Raw genomic sequence first — 25,365 nt, 5'->3', positions numbered from 1 at the left:
CCCCTGTTGCTTCTGACACAGATCCTCGATGTGAGTTTGCCTCTTGTTGTTTTCCCCTCTCCTTTGTGTTCGTGGTAAAGCACTGAAGTGCCCGTAAATCAGGACCCGTTGCTTTTATCGAGGGCTGCGTGGGCAGGGAAGGAGAGGGGGGGTCTGCGTGATGGGGGGTTCCCCTAATGGAGAGAGGGGGGGAAACTGAGGCACGGAGGAGGGGAGACAAGGCTCACCGACGGGGAGTGGGTGAGCCGGGATTTCCTCCTCTTAAAATCAAAACAAACATAGACAAGGAAGGAAAAGGCAGCAGGCGTGGGCTCAGATGCAGGATCGGTGCCTGTCCCGGGGGATGAATCCCTTTGGGAAGCTCGCGCTCACGGGTCCCCTGTGGCAGGGACGGTTCCAGGGGTGACACTGTGCGGGTGGAGGGTGCCGCGGCCGGAGCTCTGCTGCGCCGGGACGGGGCCGGCAGTTGGAAGTGGACGTCCCAGCCCGGATCTGCGAAAGCAAACAGGAAGGCGAGTGGGGAGCAGCTGCCGTGTTAACTCGGAGATTATTTATTGTGGTTCCTCTGAGGTTGGTACCGGGGGTTTTTCATACCCTCCTGCTCAGTGCCGGATCCTCTGGGCCGGGGCTGGATGCCCGGTGCGGCGGGAGCTCACACCGGCCACAGCGGAGGTGAGCCGGGTACCACGCACCGGGCATCAGGGGCGGCAGGAATGTCACACTGGGGCTCTCTCTCCAGTTCCTTCTCCTCCCTTGACTATTTCTTAAATGCTTAGTTTGCTCTAGAGCCCAGCCTGGCCCAGGTGGAGGTGGTGGGGGTGGATGTGATAGGGCTGGGACCAGTGCTGGGCTTGGTTCATCCTAGAAAAAGTTTTCTCTATTCAATTTTTTTTCAGAGGTTTTTGTGCTGTTGCTGCTTTGGGGTGAGAGTTAATAATACTGATAAATTGCTTATCCACGCCTGTGAAAATGGAGATGTGGAGCCTGTAGGAAGGGGGTCAGCATTCTTCAGAAGTGTTTTAGTGTTTCCCTCCCAAGAGGGAGGGAAAAGTGTTTCCCTTCCCAGGTGTGCACTGCCCTGGCTCTGATGCTCATGGATGGCTTGAACACAACCAGGACTGGAGGCTAAACTGCACTTTGGGCTAAACACAACCCTTTACCCATCACTGGGGGTAGATGAGGCAGGTTCTCCCCTCTGCTTGACTTGGGGGAACTTGTCACAGGATGGTCCCTGTTGTTGCAGGAGCTACTACAGGGTCCTGGAACCTACTACAGGGGTTTGGAACCAAGCGGCTGCCCCAATACTGCCCTGGGCTGCAGAGCCCTTTTCTCCTCCTCCTCCTCCACCTCCTCCTCCTTCTCCTCTTTTGGGCAAACAACCCATCAGGGCAATTATTTATTGACACAGTTTTACATCCCCACCCTTCAGCAAAACTTTTGACTGAAGTATTTTCATTTCTACCTGCAAACTTGTACCTCACTTTTTCTCTTCCCCCCCCTTTGCATATATGCATAAGAAACTGCCTTATTTGAGTTTTTTTCCTAGTATTTACCCTTTTCCAAGAGGGATTGTGGCTGATGTTTATCCGTGACACTCCTGCACTCATGATGGCTCTGCCCTTGGGATACATCTCCTCTGTGCTGCAGGAGCATCCCAGTGGCTTTGCTGCCATCCCTCATAATCCAGCTGGAACCCATGACCAAGCTGTTGGCCTGAGCCATAGCCGTGCACCAGCGGTGCTCCAATGTGGGACTGTGGAGTGTACCAGACCTGGGTGCTTCTGGAAGGTGCCAAATCTTGACATTTTCAGCAGTGGCTGGGCATCCCCATTGCTCTCCTGACCATTTCCCCCATGGTTTGCTGGGATGTCCTTGAGGGGCACATGGGCAGCGTCCACACCCCCAAAGCACAAGGCTGGTCAAAATAGCACCCTTCTGGCACTTGGCTTTTGGTGCAGCTGCAGAGAAGGGCTCAGCTTGTCGGGGACCTTCCCCCCACCTAAATCCTCCTTGCTGAAACACAGGCTTTGGGGTTAAAAAATTCCCTTTTAAAAACAGAATGCTTTTCCCCACTGTTCCTGGAGGTTGTGTGCCGGGATGAGCTCTGGATGAATCCGTCTCTCTCTAGTGGGAACCATCACCCAGTGGGTCTGTCTGCGGCTGCCACTGTTGGCCACGGGGCTGGCAGACCTCGTGGCCTCACTGTGGTGGCCTGGCTGCTGCCAGGGAGCAGAAGGACAGGATTTGTGCACCTGGGCCTAGAATGTGCATCCTGTGAGTGAGTAGCAACAGCTGAGAGCCAGCTGTCCTGAAGGATTTCGGCTGCCTGATGAGCCGGAGCCGGATCCTCACCCCTCCGGCTTGCTGGCATTCAGCTCAGGATACATGTGGGTGCAAGCTGTGTCTGAGCTGGGGAGCGGGGCTGGATCCTGGCCTGGCTGACAGCAAAGCCTTTGGGCACAGTGGGCATCCCCTGGTCCCAGCAGCCAAGGGTCGTGCTGGGGACAAGGGGCCCTGATCTGGTTTGTGCCCTCCTCCCCACCCTGGCTTTGGCTGCAGCAGCTCTGGGCACCCCAGGTTGCTCCAGTGCCTGGGCTCTGGATGAGGAGTGCTGGTGGTGGCTGATGTTATTTGTGTGCCAGGAGACGCCGCGTTTTCAAAGCAGCGCAGGGGAAGAGGAAGTTAGACCCGTTTTTGCCATGGAGCATCTTGTCCTGGTTCCTTCTGTTTGCTTAGAGTGAGTTCAGTTTGGGTTTGGTGGCAGCCGGACCGCAGTCCCTGGGCATCGGTGGCTCCTCTTCTCACACTTGGGCTGTAGATCTTGGAGCCAAGCGACAGCTTCTCATGCCCAGGGCCTTGAACCCAGATAACCTAGCGCTGGCTTTGGGCCTTTGTTTCCTTTATTCACTGAAATAGCACTGTCTGGTGGTGAGCTCCCAGGTGTTGGATGGCAGTGCACTCTGAGTGTGATCCTGTGGCTACAGACCGAAGTGGGGTTTTGGGAATGTGTAAAGGTGGATCGGCATGTCCACCTCTGAAAAAAGCAGATAGCCAGGATGACAGTTTTTGTGGGTTTGTTTCCAGGCTGGAAGTGCCAGGGACAGGTCGGAGCTGTGATAGTTGAATCTGAGCATTGGGATGCAGGCAGAAGCCTGGTCTTGCCCATTCCTGGTGGTGTTGGCCCAATCTTTCCCATTTATCACTCCAAGGGACTCTGGTGAGCTCTGCTGCAGCATCACCCTCCCAGTAATCAGCATTGCCATATCACCGACAAATTAAGCTCTTTTGCATCTTATCCTTCTCATGGTCAAGTGGAGCTGGTGACCACTGTCTCCTTCCCCAGTGATGGGAAGCTTCTGGCTTCTTCACCAGCTCCTCCACACTCCAGATGAGTCATGGATCCTGCAGTCCCCGAGAAACCTGGTGCTTCCTGCCCAGGAGCTCAAGATGTAAACCCTGATGGAGAGCAATATCTGCTTCTCTGCTGCCTCCATATCTTTGGACCCGACGGAAGCGACAGTTGCCTTGGGCATGGATGCAGTCAGCAGTCACTAGATGCAAATAAAATCAGCAACCTCGTGACTTTGGTCATTGCAACTGTTACTCACCAGTGCTTGAGGGTGAAAAACCAACAAAGAAGTGGTTTTGGGAGGCCGGTTTGAAAGATCTTGGTGGCCCTTGGGAAAGGGCTGAGTCTTTGGGAGCAGCGCTGCCGAGGTCACGCACTGGGAGGGAGGATCGTGTTAGAGGGCTGAGCTCTGAGGTGGCAACTGTGGGCCTCTGTCCTCTCAACAGCCCTGGCTCCCAGACTGAGCCTGCACTGGGCTTTGGGTACTGGAGGATCTGCAAAGCTGCTCTGGGGTGTCCCTTCCTGGTTGGGGACAGGGCACAGGGTCCCTGAAAGTGGGGCTGGGCTGGGGATGGAGATGAAGACAGGCTGAGAGAGCTGGGGCTGTTCAATCTGGAGAAGGGAAGGCTCCGAGGAGACCTTAAAGCCCCTTCCAGTGCCTAAACGGGCTCCAAGAGAGCTGGAGAGGGACTTTGAACAAGGACCTGGACAAGGGCCTGGAGTGACAGGAAAAGGGGAAATGGCTTCCTACTGCCAGAAGGCAGGGTTAGATGGGATATTGGGATGAAATTCTTGGCTGTGAGGATGGTGAGGCCCTGGCCCAGGTTGCCCATAGAAGCTGTGGCTGCCCCTGGATCCCTGGAAGTGTCCAAGGTCAGGTTGGATGGGGCTTGGAGCACCCTGGTGTAGTGGAAGATGCTCCTGCCCGTGGCAGGGAATTTGGAACTACATGAGCTTTAAGGTCCCTTCGCACCCAAACAATTCTAGGATTCCATGATTTGTACCACGCTGCTCTTGGGCAAAGGGACGGTGACAGCAGGATGCTCCAGGCTGGCTGCAGAGGACACATCCCCAATCCCCGTGCCATTGACATGGGAGGGAAGAGCAGTGTTTCCTCTGGGACAGTTTCACTTTCTGCCGTGTCCCACGGGGCTGCCCGTGGATTTCCATTGCTCTCGTGGATGGCCCGGAGCAACAGTCAGGTCTCATGGAATTTCCCCTGGGTAAAACCCACCATGGGAGAGAGTTGTCCCCTCTGCTGCTGGGGGAAATCCTGTCCCCTTCATGGAGAGCCCCTAAATTCCCTGCAGGGAGGGTTTTGCCCTGATGCTGCTGAGCTGCCCCTGGGAGCCTCACTGGGTCGCAGTGGTGGGATCCTGCCCCCTGTGTGTGAGCTGAAGGCAGTGGTTGTCCCCCTTTGGCCTGTTGTGTTTTGGGACTCGCAAGCCATCGATGTCCTTGGTGACCATAGTGGTGACGGTGACCACCGTGAAGTTGCTGGCAGCAGGATCCTTGCTGGGCTGCACTGGGGCATGGTGCACCCTTGGGATAGGGGTGGTGTTGGGAGTGTGGGGAGCCTTGGCTGCACCCACTCCCCAGGTCTGCATCTTGCCATGCTGTTCATTGACAGAGAAAACCCCTCAAAGTGAGACATTGCTGCCATTGGGCACTGAGGCTCTTCCTGGGCTCAAACCCCCCACCCCAGAGGGGGAGGCAGCTCTGTGAGCAGCAGAACTGGGTGGACCCAAAAACTGTAGCAACATCCACTCTCTCCATCCCTTCCCTTTCCTCCGTGTGGCCTCAACACCAGCAAAGTCCCCTCTATGGGGCTGGTTTGGGGTGGAGAGCTGCTCCTACTCCCCACCGGTGCGGGGAATGGCTGTGACAGCCTCCAGATTTATGAGCGCAGGATCCGACCCCAAATTCAGCTCCCTCTCCTTCTCACTCTTTTTTTTTAATGAGTCAACCTCTCATCTGTCATATTAAACCTCCTCATTACCAGGTATCTAAATTTTGCTCTGACAATAGTGACAGGGGAAGCTGCGATCTCATTGCCACGGCGCGGGGCTCTGGGGAGCTGGCAGGTGGTTATTTCATGCCCTGCAGGGAGCCGTGGGGGTGGGCGACGGAGCCGGATAATGGGCTCTCGCTTCCCATCATTTAGAAAACTCTACTTAGTGTAGAGGGGAAAATTACCCCCAGTCTCCAGCTCTGGAGCTGGTTATGGATAACCATGGGGGAAGGGGAATGGTTTTTGAAGGGTCTGGCTGCTCCTCCCCTGGGGGTGTAGGGTGGTTTGGGATGAAGGGGTGGGATGGGCATGGAGGATGGATGGGGGCCAAGGGTGGGTGGGCATGAGGGTGGATGGGGATAGAGAGTGGATGGGGGTGGAAGGGGATAAAGGTGGCCGGGGACGAGGATGGATGCAGATGGAGGGTAGATGGGCATGGAGGTGACAGGGCTGCCCTGTGCAAGCAGTTGGTCCCAGCCAGGGAAGGGAATGCTGTACCCGTATGGGGGTGCCCCAGCCTGCTGTGCACACCCAGGGAAGCCACTGAACCACCTTGGAGACCAGAGCCAGGCTCGGGGTGATGAGTGACCCCCGCTGCGAGGATGCCGCTGCCAAGGTCGCTGCTCAAGGTCATAGGACTTTTCTGGCAGCTGCATCAGCCTTTGGTTGCTGTTCCCAGGGTGCTTTGAAGGTCACTTTAGCAAGGGGCTGTCTGAGCCCTCCATTTTAACACTGAGCCTTGCAGCAGCTCGTCCCTGCTAGTCCCTCCCTGCAGCATCTCCCTTCAGGAGAGAGGACCAGCTGCCACCCTGGGAAGCCATGTGGCATGAGGGGCTGCAAGTCCCTGCTTGTCCTGGTCCTGTGGGCTCTTCCTCCTGGAGGCCACGTCCTCACCTTGGCATGCGGTGACAATGGTTCCCTGGTTGACTTTTGGCCAAGGGCCACAGGTTTGCCAGTGACCTCGCCCAGGGCTCCTGCCCAGCCTCCCTTTCCCATGTCTCCTCCAGCCTCTGCTGGCTCTGGCCACGCTGGCGGTGCAGAGAAGGTCACCAGCTGTCCCTGCTGCCACCCAGCCTCTGCAGAACACATCCCCAGCCTGGGACGTGCTCCTGGTGTGGTGGATGTGATGGCCTCCCTGTGGCGTGGGATAAAACTGTGGGATTTGGGGTGCAGGGACCAGGGTGCCAGGTTTGGGTGCTGCCTCCAGTCCTCGCTGGTGCTGACACTCTTATCGTGGGTGTTGTCTGGGTCCACACTGGCATATGAGCTGCAGGGGAAGAGAAGATCAACCCTGGTTTAATAATTTCCCCTAAATCCTTTCTTTCACCCACCCTTGCACAGCAAATGCTGGTTCTCCAGCATCGTGTCAGGGCTGTGCTGTTCCCCAGCCTCTGCCGGGCTTGGCACCGCGCGAGGTTTTGTTACAGCTCAGCGGAGCTGGTTGCGCGGTTGGCATCTGCTTTTCTCCAGAGAGTGCCTGAATCTGGGTCAGGAATATATGTGTCTTTTTCAAATTCCTTGGGGGCCTGACTGGATCCAGCCTTGCTCCTGCTCCCCTCAGCTCCCAAGGTTTGTACCTGCAGCTGGCGGGACCGATCCTGTGCAGGCAGGAGGAGCCGAGCTTGGCGCCCATCTCGGGGAAATCGGGGCCCTGCCGCGGGCATGAGGTGTGCAGGAGGAGCTCTGCTTTGGCACCTGCCAGGCAAGTGGGATTTAGCCCCAGGGAGGGTCAAGCAGCCACATTTCCGAGCGGGAGGTTTGCTCTGGAGCCGTGTTTTGGACGCCTTCCTCTCCCCTCCCCCTGCCTGCATCTGGAGGCTCGACACAGGAACCCAGATAGCATCATCCTGAAACCAGAATAGAAGCCTTGGAGGAGACTTGAGCATGTTTGTGCGGTTTTGATCTCGGTTTGTAGATAAAGAGGTGCTAAACAATGCTAAGCTGCCGAGTTGGAGTCCCTCACGGTGTGTGCAGCGGGGCTGATGAACTCGATGGCAGCTGCCTGCTGCCCTGCTGGGGACATCCCCAGGCAGGTACCGCGTTCCTCCATGGTACCACATCCCTCCAGGGTGCCACATCCCTCTGCTGGGGCTGCTTCTGCCAGTGCTGCCCCCCATCCCGCAGCAAAGCCAGCTCGGGGTGATGGCTGGCACCACGCGGGTGCCTTTGCTGGAGAGGAAGACCAATGTTAACATGGGTACAGGCACTGCATTTTAGGGAAGAACGCTTTTCCTCCTCTGCAGAGGAGAAGGAAGTCAGTCCTGCAGATCCAGAAACCACCAAGAAGGAAACTAAAAGTCCTTGGTGTCAGCATGGAGGATATGTTAAAAAAACAACAATTAACTCACAAAAGGCAGCGAGAAAGGAAACAGGAAGGCAAGAACTGCAGTTAAACAGGCGGGTTCAAGAGGTGACTTGAGCTAAATCCTCGTCCTTAAGGGAAAGGATCCAGCCCTGGTCGTGGGTGGGGAAGTGACTCCGTCAGTCTGTGCGAGTGCAGGACTCGGTAGCCTCGAGCCGAGGCTTGGAGCTGCGGCTGCTGCTTTATTTGCAATTGCTTTTATGGCTCTTTGGAGCGGGTGGGGAGTCAGAGCTGTGCCGGGGGCTGCCGGGGCAGGGCAGCCACACTGCACCTCAACTCAGCCGCTCCTCCTGATAAGAGCTGCAGGTTTGTGGCAGGGAGCAATGCAGCAGGGCAGGGGGGCTGCTCTTTCTAAAGTATCATTGCCACCTTGAGAGCATCACTGCTCCCTCCCTTTGCTTGGCCCTTTCTCCCACACCCCAGCACAGGGTGGTGAAGGGCTCGGCAGTGGCTCGGCGTGGTGGGTGTAAACCACTTCCCATGGCAGGCCGAGCTCGTGGGCTGGTTTGCAGCACAGAAATCCAGCACTGTCATGGGCTCACCCCCACAGCGTGGGCAGCAGATGAGGGGGGGATTCTGCCCCTCTGCTCTGCTCTGGTGAGACTCCACTGCAGTGCTGCCTCCAGTCCTCCAGCACAGGGAGAATGTGGAGCTGCTGGAGTGAGTCCAGAGGAGGCCTTGGAGATCCTCTAAGGGCTGGAGCCCCTCTGCTATGGAGAGCTGGGATTGTTCAGCCTGGAGAAGAGTCCTATGACACCTTAGAGCCCCTTCCAGTGCCTAAAGGGGCTCCAAGAAAGCTGGAGAGGGGCTTTGGACAAGGGTCTAGAGTGACAGGACAAGGGGGAATGGCTTCCCACTGCCAGAGGGCAGGGTTAGATGGGATATTGGGAAGAAATTCTTGGCTGTGAGGGTGGTGAGACCCTGGTCCAGGTTGCCCAGAGAAGCTGTGGCTGCCCTTGTATCAAGTGTTCAAGGTCAGGTTGGATGGGGCTTGGAGCACCCTGGTGTAGTGGAAGGAGTGGGACGAGATGAGCTTTAAGGTCCTGTCCAGCCCAAACTGTTCTACAGTTCTGTAACACCCTGCACCTCGTACCCCATGTACCCACTGCCTGTGTGCTGAAGCTCTCTTGCAATGACCCTCCCATGGAGATGCTGCAAGACAGGGACATGTTATTGCAGTAACTTCTGTATGTGAATAAACCCTGAGGCCCCCCCCTGAATATGTTGGTCCCGCTGGGCTGGGGTCAGTGATTTCAGTCCTGTTGGGTGCCCTGTGCCTTGGAGGGGGGTACCCGGTGGGGAAGACCCCATCTCGCTGCATTCAGACCCGTAACTCTCAGCCAGCCCTTTGACTTGATGGAGCCAAGTAAGGACAAACCCATCTTTGGGAGAATTCCTGCAAATCCTGGGTAAAAGGTGGATTAATCCTACAGTGAAAGCATTGGGTGCCTGGGCAGAGCAGGTGCTGAGTTGGGCTGTGCTCTGCCTGTCACCTGGATTTCTCCCTCCAAATTGGGGCTTTCTGTGCCATGATCAGACATCCTCCCATTCACCTCGTCCATCAGATGAGCTGCATCTTCACAGGACAGTGTTTTCTTTCTTTCCCTTTTCCATCCTTTCTTTACCCAAGCTCCGACTGTCCTTTGAAGCTGCTTTTGCAGGTTTCCTCACAGCCAGGGACGTCCCCATGGTGCCAGCCCTGGTTTGGGGATGGAGATGGGGAAAACGTCCCTTGAACCAGTGCCATGTTGAACCCATCCCAGTTTTGCTGTCACCCGTGTCGCTGGCTCTGCTGTGTGTTTCTGCACAGGCACGAGTGGACTGGGGAGCGTGGTGCCACACGCAGGGAAAAACAAAGAGCTCCAAAGGCAAATACATTTTTGGAAAGGATGCGTTTATTTCCCTTTATTTATCTTCCTAAAGCTTTTGGATTCATCTTTTTGATCTTCCCCCTGCAGCTGCACGGCCAAGGTTTGGTTTATCTCAGCTGACATTGTGCTGAGAGCACACGGCTTTGCAAGGTGGGCATTAAGGAAGGGCAGCTGAATTCCTTTGGCCTCGAGAGGAGCAGTGTGTTGTGCTAACTTTAGTAAGGAGCAACTAAAAAGAGATGCAATAAAAGTATATTAAAAATAGCAAATGGCCATAGAAAGTGGATCTGAGACTTTGAGTGTCCCTGCTCAGAAACGTGGGGCTGTTCAGGAGGAATGGAAAAGTGACAAATTACAGAGCGGTGCAGAGCACCCCACTGCTTGTGCAAAGCCAAGGTGAAGCCACTTAGAAACAGGTAGAATAGATCAGAAAAATGTAGGTAAAAAAATACAGAAATAGAGACTTAGAAGAGTTATCAGCTCCCCTGTGTCCCCCAGCTCTTGGAGCTGGGGATACAGCCCCCCAAATTCCTTGTTTTGTAAAAACATCTCCCAGCTGACATTCCTCTTTGCTTTTTCTTTCTTCCCCCATTTGCAAAATGCTAACTCTGCTCCCTCGCCCGTCTCTCCAATTTGGAGCAATTTACTGGGAGCCGGGGATGAATTACTCAGCACAGAGTTAACCAGCACCTGCTCGGAGTTAATTGGCATGTGTGCTAATTGCTGTGATAGTCACACTTGTGCGAGTGCGGGGGGTGGGGGTGGTGGAGGGCGGGGGGTGATGTGCGGGCGCTGGCGGCTGCCTCTTCCAGCACTTCTCGCTGCCTCCCCGGGGCGATGCTGAATTCCCTGATCCTCGCCGAGATTCCCTGGGGCGGGAGAGGGACAGGGTGGCTTTTTGCCGGTGCAGTGCCAGTGGTTTGCTTTCCAGCAGGTTTGTAGGTCCCTTTCGATGCCCTTGGACCTTCCTCGTCAGGCTGTAGCGTTTTCCTTGGAAAACCAGGCTCAGAAGGAAGCTGCTATCTGAGAAAGAACATGTTTTAATGACTGGGGTTATTGTGTTGAATAAAATCACCTGAGACCCCAAAGGTTGAAAGTTATTTAGGAGCTCAACTCCTTTTAACAGTCCTGTGCTCCGGGTGCTTCCCTATATACACGTTCAGGTGCTTAAATTCCACCTGATCATGGAGGGGAGGAGAGTCATGGGTGATCCCGATGCCTCGGGTTGGGCAATCAGGGACACAGAGCAGTTTGGTGGTGAAGGAGAGGGAGCTCCAGGGGCAAAGGGGGTGCTCCTGGGTTGGGGCTGAGCCGGCAGTGGCAGTGCTGGCATGGGGGGCAGGAGGAACAAAGGCAGCTCTCCAGGTTTCTTGCACTTCCAGGTGCTGATCAGAAACTCAAGCCTGTGGTTGGACTTTCTGAAACAGCCACCCGGGCAGGAAACGTGAAAATACCTGGGTTTAAAAATATGGTGGGGAAAAACCCCCAACCTAAAAACAAATAAACCCACCCCCAAACCCCAACTCCAACACCAGGAGCATAAAGAGAAAAGGGAGGAGTTTGAAATCCCCTCTGTAGGGTGCATTTGGAGGGCAGCAAACATGCCTTGCTCTTCTTCATCCCTCCTCTTTGTCCCATCTGATGGTTGCCCTTGCAATGGGGTGTTTTCCTTTCCGTGCAGGGGAGAAGGATCAAGAGCATCACATGGCAGCTCCTTTTCTCCCCATGATGATGAGCAAGAAACTGTTAAGTTGCCTTTTTCTTGTGGAGAACTTTACCCAGTGGCATGAGCAAACCCTGAAGCTGGGACAGCGGTCCCCATCCAGCCGAGGTGCTGAGGATGCAGGATTTGGGATTCAGAGCAGCAGGAGGAATCTGATTTGGTGGTTGAAAAAGGGGATTTGAATTGAAACACTTGGGGTTTATTTGTGGCCCAGGGAGGGGAATGTGGTTTGAATCCTGCTGCTCCCATGCAAGAAGAGTCGGCTCGTGCAGAGGTCAGGGCAGGCATGAGCAGCATTGGGATCTTCTCATCCCTACAAATATCCCATCTCTTTTTGAGCACTCTGGAGCTTTTGGCTGCAATAGCATCCTGTGAACAAGTCCCACAACGAAATTGTGTTAAAATATGTTTCCTTTCACTCAGTTTAAATTTACTGCCCGTTGTTCTCCAGTGTTTATTGTTGCTTCTGGAGAGTTCCTCTCTGGTTTGGACAGTAAATCCACTGTCTTTCAGAGGGTTTCTCTGTCCAAGAGCTGCAGCACTCGGAAAGAATTAGCATCTTGCCCTGGGTCCGGATGTGGAGCTGTTGCTACTTCGTGCTCCTGCTGGCGGTTTTGAAGATGCTGAAGGTGAATATTTTTCAGCCAGTTTAAAGAAATGGCATCTCTGAAGGGAAAAGTGGCAAAGCAAACCCGGCAGAAGTTTTCTCCTCTGCCAAAGTTCTCTGTGCATGCAAAATGCTCACCTTGGCCTCAAGCCTTGCGCTGTGGACTCTGTCCCGTGAGGCCTCACAGTGAGGGAAACACTGAGCTGACACTCCAGGTGGATGTAACAAAAGTCCTCATTTTCCTTTTAACTCTTCTCATATCACCAACCTTTGAGGGATAATCTTGTGGCAGCCCAGCACCTGCATTCCCTGCTTGCTGGTGCCAGCCAGGGCAGTGGTGCTCTGGAACTGGCAATGCTCTGGGACCAGTGATGCTGTGGACTGGTGATGCTGGGGCACTGGTGATGCTCTGGGACTGGTGATGCTCTGGGTCCAGCAGTGCTCTGGAACTGGTGATGCTCTGGGGTCAACGATGCTCTGGGACTGGCAATACTCTGGGACCTATCTTTTTGAGGCTGCCCACAGAGGGACAGGGAGCTGAAGGACATCCCTGGCACTGCTTCAGCATCCCCCGTGGTGACAGTGCTCCTCACAGCCGGACGGTCCCTCCCATTTGCTGCTGGGAGGGAAACACTCACCAATTTTGAGAAATAATGGTCCAAGCAGCAAATGCCATCCCTATATGGTCTGTCCTTGCAAAGAGTCTTCCTGGTGGGATTTACAAGGGAAAAAAAAAGCAGGTTTTGCTGCCCTTTGTCTCTCCGGTCTCCTTCCTGTGCTTCCTCTTGCGCATCCTCCCTGAAGGGCAAATGGTGGATTTTGGGGGTGGGGGAAAACAAGTCTCCCCATTCTCCTCTGGGCTGCTTAAACCTGCACTAAACCATAAAAGATGGTGCACGATGAATAATTTTACCGAAAAAAAAGATTAAGTGACTCACGTGACTCAATGAACCCCAAAAACAAGTGTGGAAGTGAGACCATCAGGGCTTGTTTGTTGTTGAAACATGGTCTGATGAGAGGGCAGAGGACGGGGCCAAGGTCCCTGGGGGCCTTCAGTGGGGCCTGAGGGGGCTCTAGGGTGGGAGAGGAGCAGGAGGAGCTCAGTCAGGGTTGGCTGCGGCTGCTGCAGTGCATTTGGGATGAAGGGATGGAAGAAAAAGCTTTTTTTTCATGCTTTTTGTAACAAGACCAAGAGCTGGGGACTGCCAAGTCAAGGCAGATAGGAAGCTATTTTGGGACTGGCTTTTCCCTCTGTCTGGGTCTTGGCACAGGGCACCTCGCCTTAAATGCAACGTTATCACTGCTGTTATCCAGCCGCTCGCAGAGAGAGCTGGGAGGAAAACATACCTGTGGAAAATGAACTGGCTGAAGTTCCCTCTTTGTCCCCCTCGCTGCACTGCAGCACATGCTGAGAAATGGGGGTGAAATGGGGTTGGGAGGCACCTCTCTCTCAGGAGGTGCCCTGGTACATCTGGATAGAGCCTCTGGCATCAGGGGATGCAGGTGCCCAGGGGGGCTGAGTCCCTGCCCTGTGATCTGCTGTGGGATCCCAGAGGGAGGCTGGAACCATGTGGATGCTCTGGGATCTGTGGACTCACCCCTTTGGGAGAGCTTAGGGCACAAGATACCCCCGAGTCAATCCACACAGCCCCCAGATCAATGGAAACATCCAGTGTCTGGCTGTGGCTGAGCTCAGTGGAAGGCCAGGCTGTCTCAGCTACCTTCAGAGTCTTCCTTTCTCATAAGAATTAGGTTTCTGTGCCTGGTTATAAGGTTTTTTTAAGTAATCAAATAAAGATATTTTAAAATTCCAAATTGAAGATTAGTGCAGAAATTGGAGACGGATTTAAATTGCCCGAGCTAATCACCAGCCACTCGACTACTTATGACTTTATTAAGAGAAAAAAAAAGTCTGGAGTGTCACAGAGGAATAATGATTCATGGGCGCGTTGCTGCCGTCTCCTCCTCCTCCCTGAGCATCGCCATGCCCGGCCCACACGTGTCCTGTGGCGCGGGTGCTCTTGGGCTCCATCCTTGGGGTTCTTCAAGACCAGGTTGGATAAATCCCTTTGCTGCCTTTCTGGCCCCAGAGCTGAATGGGAGGAAGGACCAGAGACCCCCATGGCCTGGGGAGTGGGATCCGCACCGGCGGAGGGAGGATGCCGGGAGGGCGCTGGGTCCTGGATGCGGTTTGGGAACAGACTGGCTCACTCCTGTCTCTCTCCTTGTGCAGGTTTCTGAGCAGCTGCTGACGGCTCAGCCCCGCTGGATCCGGCCGCACACGAGGGTACCATGAACTGAGCACGGAGACACCCAAAACTCTCTTTTTTTTTTTGTTTGGCTTTTTTTGGGTTTGTTTTCCACCCGTGAAAAAAGCCCCTCGACGCTCTTTAATGAAAGCGTTTTGAAGCGGGTTACTTCTCCCCTCCCCTGAGCCGAAGTCGTCCCGGGTGCGGTGAGGATTTCCAGAGAAGATGGGGAGAAAAAAGATCCAGATCCAGCGGATCACGGACGAGCGCAATCGGCAGGTCGGTGCTGCCCCTCCTCGCCCCTTCTCCTCCTGTCCCGGCGGGGATTTTAGGGGTTCTGTTTCAAAACGACCCATTTCCATCTCATTCTGGGCCACTGGTGCTGTTTTATTCCCAACCCATAAAATAAGCAGATGGGTGAGACTCGGCGCCGGGGTTGGATCCAGGCAGATCCCAGAACCAGGCAAAAAGCCCCGTTGCACCACGGCCCCCACCCAGGCGTTGCTCCTCGCCTTGGAGCTCCTCGCGCCGTTTCCATCTAAGTGCTTTTCCAGAAGAAAGTATCTTCTCCACTTAGTTAGTTCCCTTTTTGGTTTTTTTTTTTTTTTTTCTTGCAGAAAATATATTTCAGTTGACATTTTCCATGTGGTTTTTCCAATAAAAAACAGCCACAACAAATACCCATTTTGCTGAACGCAAACAACCCAAATTATTCCTTTTTTTTTTTTTCTTCTCAATTGAAAACTTACATGGCTCCAGGGTTTTTTTCCTTGGGCTGTGTTGAAGCCAAGCCCGAGACACACATGCATGTGCATGTGTGTAGGAATGCATTTGTGTATCTCAGAGGGAAAAAACCCATCAGGTTTTTCCCAAATTGCCGTGTTCCTTGAGCCGGAGCAGCGGAGCAGCAGCTCTTTGCTGGCCCAGGTTTGCTCTGGGATGACTCCATCGGTGTACTCCCCATAACCACAAGACTTCCAGGCAGGTCCCTTTGCTTCCTGTGCTCCTGGAGTTTGGCTAAGCAGATCCAAGCCACTGCCTGTAGTCCAGCAACCTCCACACCCCAGAGTGGCCTGCCACACTTCTGTCCTGATGCTTTTATTACATAAAAACAGAAAAAAAACCCAGCAAAAAAAAGTGTGGATGTATTCCTAATGCTTAAGGAGTGGCAAAGAACAGAACTGGATAACCAGTTTATTGCTCTGCAGCGGAACAATAGGAAATGGCAGGTTTTCCTCATTACAGCTTCATTTGAGGGGAGGGGGCTGGGATGAACATCAAATGGGTTTTGCTGATGTCCCAGTTGCTCCTGGCACTGTTTGTGTCCATAATGAAGAGGAAACGGGGCCTTAGGGGTTATTAAAGGAGCCAGGCTGTATTTTATGGGGCAGCACTGAGGGGGGGAGCAAGGGATCCACAGTGACTGGAGCCCTGTTGGAAGTTCAGACAAATGGAAAATATTTGGTAATGCTGGAGGGGGGTGGCACAGCCTGGCCCTGCTGGATAAGGCTTCGGGAAAGGAAGGAGGCACTTCTCTTCCAGAGACAACAGTCAAGGTGGTGGGGCTGTTTTTGGGGGTCTTGCTGCACCAGGTGGGATTTGGCAGCAGGAGTTGCTCTGCCCAGCTGGGTGCTGTGGCTTTAGCGTGTCTCCCATGTCACGTGTTCTCCCCAAAGCCCAGCTCCCTGGGCTGGGGGACATTGGTTTTCCCCTGGCAGCAGCTGCAGCCCTGGCTGGGCTGGTTCTTCCAAAACCCAGTATGGGAGCATTGCTCCCCACCCCAGCACGGCACATCTCGCTTTGCTTCCCAAAAACCCAGCCCTGTTGAAGTTGAGTGTCAGCAAAGCTGCAGCTGTTTAATTGGTCATCAGTGCAGCTTTGCAATCAGTTACTTTCGCTGCTCCCTTTCTTTGGGAAACAAGGACACACCAGGAAGATGGGACATTTTGTGAAGGGCTGCTCCAGGCAGTGGGTTGCTGATCTGCTCTATCCACCACAGTGGGAGCTGTAAAGGGGGTGAGAACCCTCCTGTTCCACACTGTACATGAGCAGTGCCAGGATTTGCTCCCCAGAGTCAGAAGTGTCCCCTCTTGCTTCATCTCATGGAATCATGGGATGGTTTGGGTTGGAAGAGACCTTAAAGACTGTTTTGTCCCACACCCCTGCCATGGCCAGGGACACCTTCCACTAGCCCAGGTTGCTCCAAACCAAATCCAACCTGGCCTTGAACACTTCCAGGGATGGGGCAGCCACAACTTCTCTGGGCAACCTGTGCAAGAGCCTCCCCACCCTCACAGGGAAGGACTTCTTCCTTAACATCCCACCTAAATCTCCCATTCATCATTTTAGAACCATCCCCCCTTGTCCCATCAATATCTGCCCATGTGAAAAGTCCCTCTCCATCTTTTTTATAAGCTGAAAGGCCGCAGTGAGGTCTCCCTGGAGCTGCCTCTTCCTTCTCTCTCCCGTGTCCTCCCTCTCCGGCTGTTATTGCGGATCAGCGGTGAGAGGCGTCGTGCGTGCTGTGGGCTGCTGGCTAAGCTGGCTTAAACCCATTGTCTGGGAGCATCCTCAGCCCACCCCTGCCTCCACGGCAGCCCCCGCGCTCTGGCTCGGCGCGGGGGGCACACTTGGCTCTCCGGTACCGTGCCCCAGGAGCGGAGCAGCCTGGCACTGATGAATTATGGATGGGGCTTTGTGCCGCGGTGCTGCTGCTGGAAATGTAGGGCTGGCAGCTCTGTGCACCATCCTCGGTGTGCCCGGATGGCTCCCGTGGCACCTGCGCCTGTCGGGAGAGGGAGAGATGAGGAATGGGAGTAGCGCAGGGATGTGCTGGAGAAGGGTTGTGTGAGGAGCTGGAGGCAGAGCCGCTCTCGACACCTGCGGTTCCACTTGTGCTGCCGAGGATTTCATCCCTAACCGTGGTTTGAGGGCTGCTGAGGCATGGTGAACCTCAGGGAGAGTTAAGGCTGAACAGGGGCTCTCCAGGGCCTTCACTGTGAGATGAAGTTCTTCCCTCGCATCTCACACTGAGCCTGCGGCATCAGTGAGTCTGACCCTGCTCATGTCCCACGCTCTGCCTTTCATGGGGGCACAGACCACAAACCCACATGGAGGCTCCAACAGCACGTGGAGTTGCTGGAGTGGGTCTGGAGGAAGCCACGGAGATGCTCTGAAGGCTGGAGCACCTCTGCTCTGGAGACAAGCTGGAGCAGCTGGGATTGTTCAGCCTGGAGAAGAGAAGGCTTTGTGGAGACCTTGGAGTGCCTTCCAGTGCCTACAGTGGCTTCAGTAGAGCTGGAGAGGGACTTTGGACAAGGACCTAGAGAGAAAGGACAAGGAGGGGATGGTTTTAAACTGAAAAGGGAGAGAATTTAGGTTGGATATTAGGAGGAAATTCTTCTGTGTGAGGGTGTTGAGGCCCTGGCACAGGTTGCCCAGAGAAGCTGTGGCTGCCCCATCCCTGGAAGTGTTCAAGGCCAGATTGGACAGGGCTTGAAGCAACCTGGTCTCACTGAAGGTGTCCCTGCCCGTGGCGGGAGAATGGGACAAGATGAGCTTTTAGATCCCTTCCAGCCCAAAGCACTGTGCGATTCTGTGAATTACAGCAGCAGCCAAAACCAGGGGACGAGAGCAAGTAAGAGTCACTAATGTCATTAGAGGAATTACTGGAGAGGATTTGCCACGACAGATCAGGCCATCAGTCCTTCAGGGCCAGGCCGCTGACTCTGGCAACCGCCAATATGGTTTGCATCAGGGGAAAGGCAAAAATCCCCTGCTAGTGTGGGGCAGTAATTCCTTCCTGACCCCTTTGGTGATCGGCTTATGCCCTGAAGCATGAGATTTGATTACCTTCTTAGACTTACGAGGTTAATTCTTCTAGATCGGGTTCGTGCACAGCGTCAGGGGAAGGTTTGGGGTTTCTGTCCCGGGTCACGGGTGGATGCCCAAGGCAGCATTAGGTGAAGCCTTTGTGTTATGTGGTGGCTAAATGGTAAATCTTTGCTTTTCTCTGGAAGAAGCAAGGGTGCCAAGACAGAGGGATGCTCCTCTGCCCTGTTCCTGTCTGCAGAGGGAATATCTCCTCATCTGTAGAGGGATAATTTGGTGCTTTGGGTTCTGCTCAGCTCTGCCCAGGTTGCTGGTTGGTTTGGGGAAGGTGACCCCACACTCAAGGGCAAAACCCAAACCAAACTTGTTCCTGGTCTTCATTGCCAAGAGCTGCCCCCTTGCTCACATGCCTCGGCCTCACCCTGTTGCCTCCGATCTTGGTGGATGAGAGGTCTCATGGTGCTTGGCAAGGTGTGTTTTGGTGAGGTATCCCCAGCACTGGCAGCAGCAGAAGCAACCACCCTCGGCTGTTCCCTCTGTCTTGGCAGAGACATGGTGTGTTTTCCTCTTAGGGGCTCCTCGGGCTGCTTAGAGGGTGAGTCAGAGCTGTGGGGCTGTCCCGGCGGGACAGCGAGGCAGGTCGTGCCAGGCTGTGGTGCTGCCGGAGCGGCGGCAGAGCACCTGGTCTCTGGCAGGGACGTGGGGCAGAGCACCTGGTCTCTAGCAGGGACATGGGGCAGAGCACCTGGTCTCTGGTAGGGACGTGGGACCAGAAACGCTGCTGCCACAGTGCTGGGGAGCCCTGGCTTGGTTTTAGTGCCTGTCCTGCCATGGAGGAGCAGAATATCAGCTGACCATGTGGCCACTGGCTGCTGCGTGGCACTGCCAGCTCTTTCATGGGAGCAGCCGGGTCCAGCACCTGGCAGCAGCGATTTTGGGTGGCCAAGAGGCCCAGGATGCCACCGAGGAGGGGAAATTGCTGATGACACCAGAGCTGGCCCCCAAGTAATTTAATTTGTGTCAGAGCGTGCCAGGGCTGGGGCAGCGCTGGCAACGTGAGCACCAGTGCTCTCAGCCCGGCTGCAGCGAGAGCGGGCGCACGTGGAGGGCGCAGCGGTGTGGGGTGCCAGCCCTGCACTTTCCAGGGGATGAGGTGATTAGAGCTGAATCTCGTTACTGCTTAATCATCTCTGGGAGATGGTGGGGAGGGGCAGCAGCTCCCTGTGCCGAGTGTGCCCAGACCTGCCCCTGCTCTGCCCTCCCACCACATGTGGGGACACGGCTCTGTCTCGAGGGGTGCAGGACCCCGGGGGGTGTGTGCTGGGTGCTGTGGCAGCATCGTGGTGGCACTGCTCCTCAGCACTGGTGTGGGCTGGGAAGCTCCGTGTTGAGCTCTTTGGACTGTGGCTGTGAGGCCACTGACTCGGGTTGAGCAAAGGCAGCAGCCTCCTTCACTCTCCTCCCTCAGCTCTGCACATTAAAGCTGTTCAGCTGCAAAATCGATGCTGTGGTGGAGGCCCAAAGTGGGGTCGAGCCCTCCTGTGCAGCGAGGGAGCAGCTCTCGGCACCCAAGGGCATCTCAGCTCGACTCCAGCCCTTCACCCGGCGGCTGCTTCACCCCCAGAGCGATGCTTAGAGCAAAGCTGTGACCTCCTGCCTTTTATTGTCTTTTTCTGCTTTTTATTTGCTGAGAGGGCATTGGCCAAGCATCACGCCTTCCCCAGCAGTGTGCCACGTGTTCTGGAGGGGTGAGGGACCCTCAACAGCTGTCTGCACTGCAGCAGGGACTGGGAGCCCCAAACCAGCTCCCTCCCCTCCAGCTGGGTCCTGTTAGGAGCGTGGCAGCAAGAGCTGAGTGTGGGCTGGGAATCGCAGCCCAATGTCTGCCCGGCAGCTGGAGCGGGTGTTGGAGCCAGCACCCAGTTTGGCCCCGGGCCCCAGCCAGCTCACCAGGATCAGTCCTGCAGAAGCTGCCTCATTACCCAACAGCTCTGGTGACAGCTCAAGGCAGGGCAGGTTGGGGGACAGGGGACCCCAGTAGGCAGGCAATGCAGAAAACCCCCCAACAAGGTTATGGGGACAGCAAGAGGGAGCACGGGGGGGTCGGGGTGCCCTTGGGGAAGCACAGCCTCCCAGGAGAAGTGGGGGCTGCTGAGCAGGACAGTGAGTCAAGGGTGGGGTGGGCACCCCAAGGCAGCTTCAGGGTGCTGAGCCCCCAGCTCTGCAGCCCCTAAGGTTGGGTGCTCACAGTGCTGCTGCAGCAAGCGAGGACGAGATCTCCATCGCTTGAACATTCGACTTAAAAACCACCGAGAACCCGCAGCCCCCAGACAGATGGCAGCTCTGCTGGGGATTTTGCTGAAATTTATTTTCTCTTGATTTGGCAATATGTGATTTCCAACGCTGATAATCATCTTTGTGCTTGTGAAGTGTCTGCTTTTGGAGGATCCCAAAATAGGCATCGATATGAACCGGTTGGAAGAGGGGAAAAAAGAGAGGAGAGCTTGGGGTTGGGTCCATTTGAGGAAACTGCCCTCCCTTTCCTTTTGCTCTTTGTCCAGTGGTCATTCCATTTGTCTCTGGGAGGTGTCAGGTCTGTGGCAGCATGGACAGAGTTTCTGACCACGCCTGTCCTTGCTTTCAGGTGACCTTCACCAAGCGCAAGTTTGGCTTGATGAAGAAAGCCTATGAGCTGAGTGTCCTGTGCGACTGCGAGATCGCCCTCATCATCTTCAACCACTCCAACAAGCTGTTCCAATATGCCAGCACCGACATGGACAAGGTGCTGCTCAAGTACACCGAGTACAACGAGCCCCATGAGAGCCGGACCAACGCAGACATCATCGAGGTGAGGCCACCCGTCCGCTCCCCGGCTCTGCTGTTGTGGTGGAGCCAGGACTGGGTCTGGCACCCCGCCGAACACAGGAGTTTGGTGCAGGGTGGGGATGGAGCGAGCAGACATTCCACACTCAGTGCCAGATGGATTTTGCATCATTTTGGTTCAGCCTACAAAAACACTCCATTTGGGTGGTAGAGTTGAAGCTGTCTCGAGTTACGTGTTGACCTGCTGCCTTGAAACTGAGGTGCAGGTTTGCTTTGTGGGACTTTGCTGTGGTCCAGACAAACTATGTGTTTGGAGGCATCTCATGGAGTTGCTGCACTGGGTTGCCTGGTGCAACTGGTGGCATTGCCACAGCCCAGTGTTCTGACAGGCACAGTGAGGTGGTGGGAGGGCACGAGGAGTTCAGATGAGAGGGACCTTGGGCGCCTCTAGTCCGGCCCCTGCTCAAAGCACGGCCAAGCTCACGGGTTGGTGGGGTTGCTCAAGGCTTGTCCATCTGTGTTTTGTGGGTCTCCAGGGATGACCCAACCAAGTCCAGTCTGACCCACCCTGGCACTGCCACTGACACGTCCTGACGGTGCTCATTGCAAGGCTGCTCTCTCCAGTCTGCTGGCATTGCAGGAGATGCTCAGCTGCCATGTGCTGTCAGTGCCCCTGTGCTGGCCCTCTCCACTGCTTTGTCCTCATCCCTGGTGCTGGCAGAGCATCACCAGGCCCAAGCACACGGCGTTTGGCTCACACAAAGGTGCCAGCGGTGCCTCAGTCATTGGTCACATCCACGGAGATAGAGCTGTGGGGTCATCAGGTGCCATTAAATCTGGGCAAACGAAGGGCTTGGCTGGGTAATTAGCAGCATTATGGCATCAATTAATACCTGCAGAGCCGCTGGTGACAGAGAGGAGCCCTGTGCTGCTGGAGGAATTGGGCTGAACCACTTCTGCCTTTGAATCCCTTTGGTGCATCTTGGCCAGCAGGCTCAGGCTTTGATTTCATGAAGGAGAAGGGAAAAAACCCAACCAGCCCCCTAAATCTTGCTTTCTTTTTGTTTTTATTCTCTATGAAATGTGTCTTTTTGAGAGGTTTGGACTTGAGGTTTTCACCTCGTTGTCCATCTAGTTGAGCCATGGCCAAGCATCTGGCAGCATCTGCCTTCTCTCACTGGGGCTTGGAGACTCTTCTCCAAGCACAGTTTCTTCTCACAGTTGCGTAGGGGCCTTAGAAATGGTTCAGAAATGTCCTTTTTGGCCCATTTGAGCCAGGTGATGCCCCTTCTCTCTGAGGATGCTCAGGTTTTGCAGGCATGTTTCCCTGCCACGCTCGCCAGCGCAGCCTCTCCGGGATGCTCAGACTGCGGCGCTTGCAGCGCCGAACAGATTTGTCTTGGCCTAAAAATACCGTAAACATTTTGGGCAGCGTTCTCTGTTCCCGTATGGTCCAAGATGCAAACACTCCCAAGCCGACAAGTTACACACAGTCCTTGGCACCCAAAGAAACACTGTGTTTGCACCACATGAAAAGCTGGATCTGCATCCAAAGCCAAGGAGAGGAACATCGGGAGCGGAAGGATATTGGTGGATGGCAAGAAAAAGAGCCCAAACACGCTGGGCTCGGCACATCTTGCTGGCAGAGCTGTCACGGAGCGAAACCCACTGGGGTGAAGGCAGTTCTGGAGGCTGCTCAAGCTTCCTTCCTCATCTTCTTCTTGTCTTGGAACAGGGTTAGGGCTGCTCTAAGATTTTTACCAGTTTCTCTCCCACATCCATGCCCCCAGGAGACCATTCCTGCTCCTGGTGCTGATTTCCATTTCCCCTCACCCAGGTCAGGTCCCACCAGCCCAGCTGTGTCCCCACTGCACACAAACCCAATTTATCTCGTTTCTTGATGTCTCCCAGTTGAACATGAGTCCCAGAAAGTATCTTCACATTTCAGAAGTTTCCCTTGTTAAGCATTTAGAGACCCTGAAGGTTGAGGCTGGGAATTTGTCACCAAATATGATTTTAAGTGGATTTCAAGGACCCACCTTCCCTGTGATGCCCACAGCCCCTTCCTGCCGAGGGATGCAGCTCTGGGGGACTCTGGCTGGATGGATGAAGAGCAGCTGGGACCTGGGGGAATCAAGGCAGAAGCCTCCTGATTTTGTTTTCCTGGTGGAGGGGGAGTGGGTGGTGGCTCTGGAGGTTGGGCACTGTTACCACAGCTCAGGGCAGGACAAGTTGCTCTGTCCAAATTATGTTTTAAAACAACAGTAAACGTGAGGATCTCCTGGTTTTTGGCTGTGGGGAGAGGCATCTGTGTGGGGAGCACTGGAGGCACCCCAGCCCATGCTGCACAGGAATGCCCTGGAGCAGTTTATCCCCCTGGATATTTAGCAGGAGGCAGAGCTGCTCTGGGATGAGCGTACACAGCCCTAGTTCAAGAGGGGTTCCACACCCCCCGACTGCCTTTTGGGGACCATCCCCCACGGGGGCATCCCTGTGTCTCAGCCACGCCAGGGCTCGGCAGTGGCTGTCGTGAGCGAGATTCAGCCGCGCAACCCCTGCGGCTTCTCCGTGCCCGGCAAAGTCCTGGCTGTTGGAAGCTTTTAAGTCTGAGAAAATCTCTCTAATGCAGAGAGGGGGGTTTCCTTAATCAGGCGGGGGACAGCTGAGCCCCCAGACAGGCACGCTGGGTGCCACGTGCGCGCCCGGCCTGGGATCACGCCGGCTTTGCTCCTCGCTGTCGCTTCTCGTTTCCTCGCAGCCCGGCTGACGTGCCAGTTTCTGATGAGGGACTTGGGCAGAGCAGAGCTCACTGGGCACTGGGATGCTCCACAGCCAGTTAAAGCCACACAGCCATTTCTGTCCTTTCCTTGGCTGAATGTTCTGCAGGGGGGCTGATTTTCCCCTAATTCTCCTTCCTGGAGTTGTCATTCCCCAGGATGTGTAAAATCAGGCATTTTGCAGGATGCTGGGGAGGCGGCGAAGTTCAGAGGCAGCTGCCAGTGTCGCATCTTCATCCTCATCCTCATTCTCATCCTTATCCTCGTCCAGACTTCCCCAAAGCCCAGGGTGGTTGAGTCTCCCTCCTCTAAGGGAAGTCAACCACATCCTGGTCAAGCATCGTTTCCTCTCACATGTTCTGCATTTCCTGCTGCTCTCTCATGCTCTTCAGGTTGGAAGTGTGCTCCTGTGTGAGCTGGGATCATGGGAGTGGGAATATTTCCTGGAAAAGAAGGACCTGCAGTGGATCCTGATAGAATGGGGGTCCTGGGGGTGGCAGCAAGAGGGGCAGACGATGAGCGAGGTCAGTTTTTGCTGTGGGAAGTTCTCACCCTGGTTTTCTCCTCTGAAAATTTTCTGCTCGGAAAGAATTGCTTTTAAGTCTCTTTTGTATGAAAAATAGTCGTGTTCCACTGGCTGCAGCCCAGTGACAGAAAGGTTTCCTGAAAACCTCTTTGTATCTTCTGTTTTTACCCTGGCAAAGAGAATGACGAGGAATGAGAAGGAAAGCTCTTTTCTAAAAGACCTTGCAGAGATCCCGAAAACAGGAATCTTTGAGTTTGATTCCCGCTCCAGTAGGATTGTTTTCCTTTTACATCATCTTAAAAAGCTAAAAATGTGGGACACACATTTTTTTTGTCAAAAAAAATGAAAGAACCAGCAGCCAATGCCTGTATGGCTGAAAATGGCATTTTTTTGTCCCAAACCTCTTGTTGAGCAGCAGATTGCTGCGAGCTGGGCTGCCTTGGCTCGTGTCCTGCTGCGACTCGGGCCCTGGTCACTCACCGCCGCCGGTGCTTCCCGTCCCACCGCGCTGCAGATCAGCCCCGTCCTCGGCTGTGCCAGCTCTGGAGCTCGTCCCCTTCCCCTTCCCCGCAGCTCCAGCAGCCCCTCGCTGTGGCCAGGGTTACAGGCAGGGTTACAACAGGCTTGGGGCGGGGATGACAGCGCTGCAGCAGCCCCTCACAGCTCGGGATGCTCCAAACCCACCCAGGCAGGGAGCTGTGGGTCTCACAGACAATGAAGTTATGACTGATTTTAAGAAGTTGGTGGCTGGGAAGAGCGAGGAGACCAAGGTAAAGCTGCGTTGGGCACTAAATATGTTAGACCCACAGAGAAAGACCTTGGGAAAGGCAAAGGGTAATGCTGTGAGCTGTTTCAGGGTCTAGGTGAGCAGAGCCACGTCCACCCCATTCCACTGCTTTCCTTGACAGCCTTGTTGAGGAAGCAATCCCTGGGATGATTTCATGAGGACTTAGAAATGGCAAAATACTGTGGCTGGTGGCAGCAGCCCCTCACTCATCCCTGCTCTTGGTTTGGGTGGTGAATGGGGGGCAGAGGCAGGGGCACTGGGAGCTGTCTGAAACATCCAGGCCTCTGTGTCATTGCTGCAGGTTTTAGGAAGGAGAAGGATGTTTTTGCTTGGCTGAAACCTCTTAAAAATTCTGTTGTGAGGTTCCCTCCTTCGAAGGTCCCAGGGGATGGCCATGGCTCGTCCATTCCCACAGCTTCTGAACCTGCCAGCAGCTGTTGCTGGAGGAG

The 25,365-nt window shown here is 54.8% G+C and overlaps 1 protein-coding gene across 1 annotated transcript in view; it reads left to right on the top strand.

Moving 5' to 3' along the window:
* MEF2D (myocyte enhancer factor 2D) overlaps positions 1-25,365 on the top strand; it is a gene marked incomplete at its 3' end in the record, with an annotated part of 74,043 nt that overhangs the window by 26,954 nt on the left and 21,724 nt on the right. Inside the window, exons 3-4 of the mRNA XM_029964106.1 lie at positions 14,157-14,451; positions 20,648-20,851. Coding sequence (XP_029819966.1) covers positions 14,398-14,451; positions 20,648-20,851 — 258 coding nt within the window. The remainder of the gene's footprint in view (positions 1-14,156; positions 14,452-20,647; positions 20,852-25,365) is intronic.

This window comes from Manacus vitellinus, unplaced genomic scaffold (assembly GCF_001715985.3).
Source record: "Manacus vitellinus isolate BGI_N305 unplaced genomic scaffold, ASM171598v3 scaffold_106_pilon, whole genome shotgun sequence".
In the NCBI taxonomy this organism is placed as follows: Eukaryota; Metazoa; Chordata; class Aves; order Passeriformes; family Pipridae; genus Manacus; species Manacus vitellinus.
This window is presented reverse-complemented; position numbering and strand designations above follow the sequence as displayed.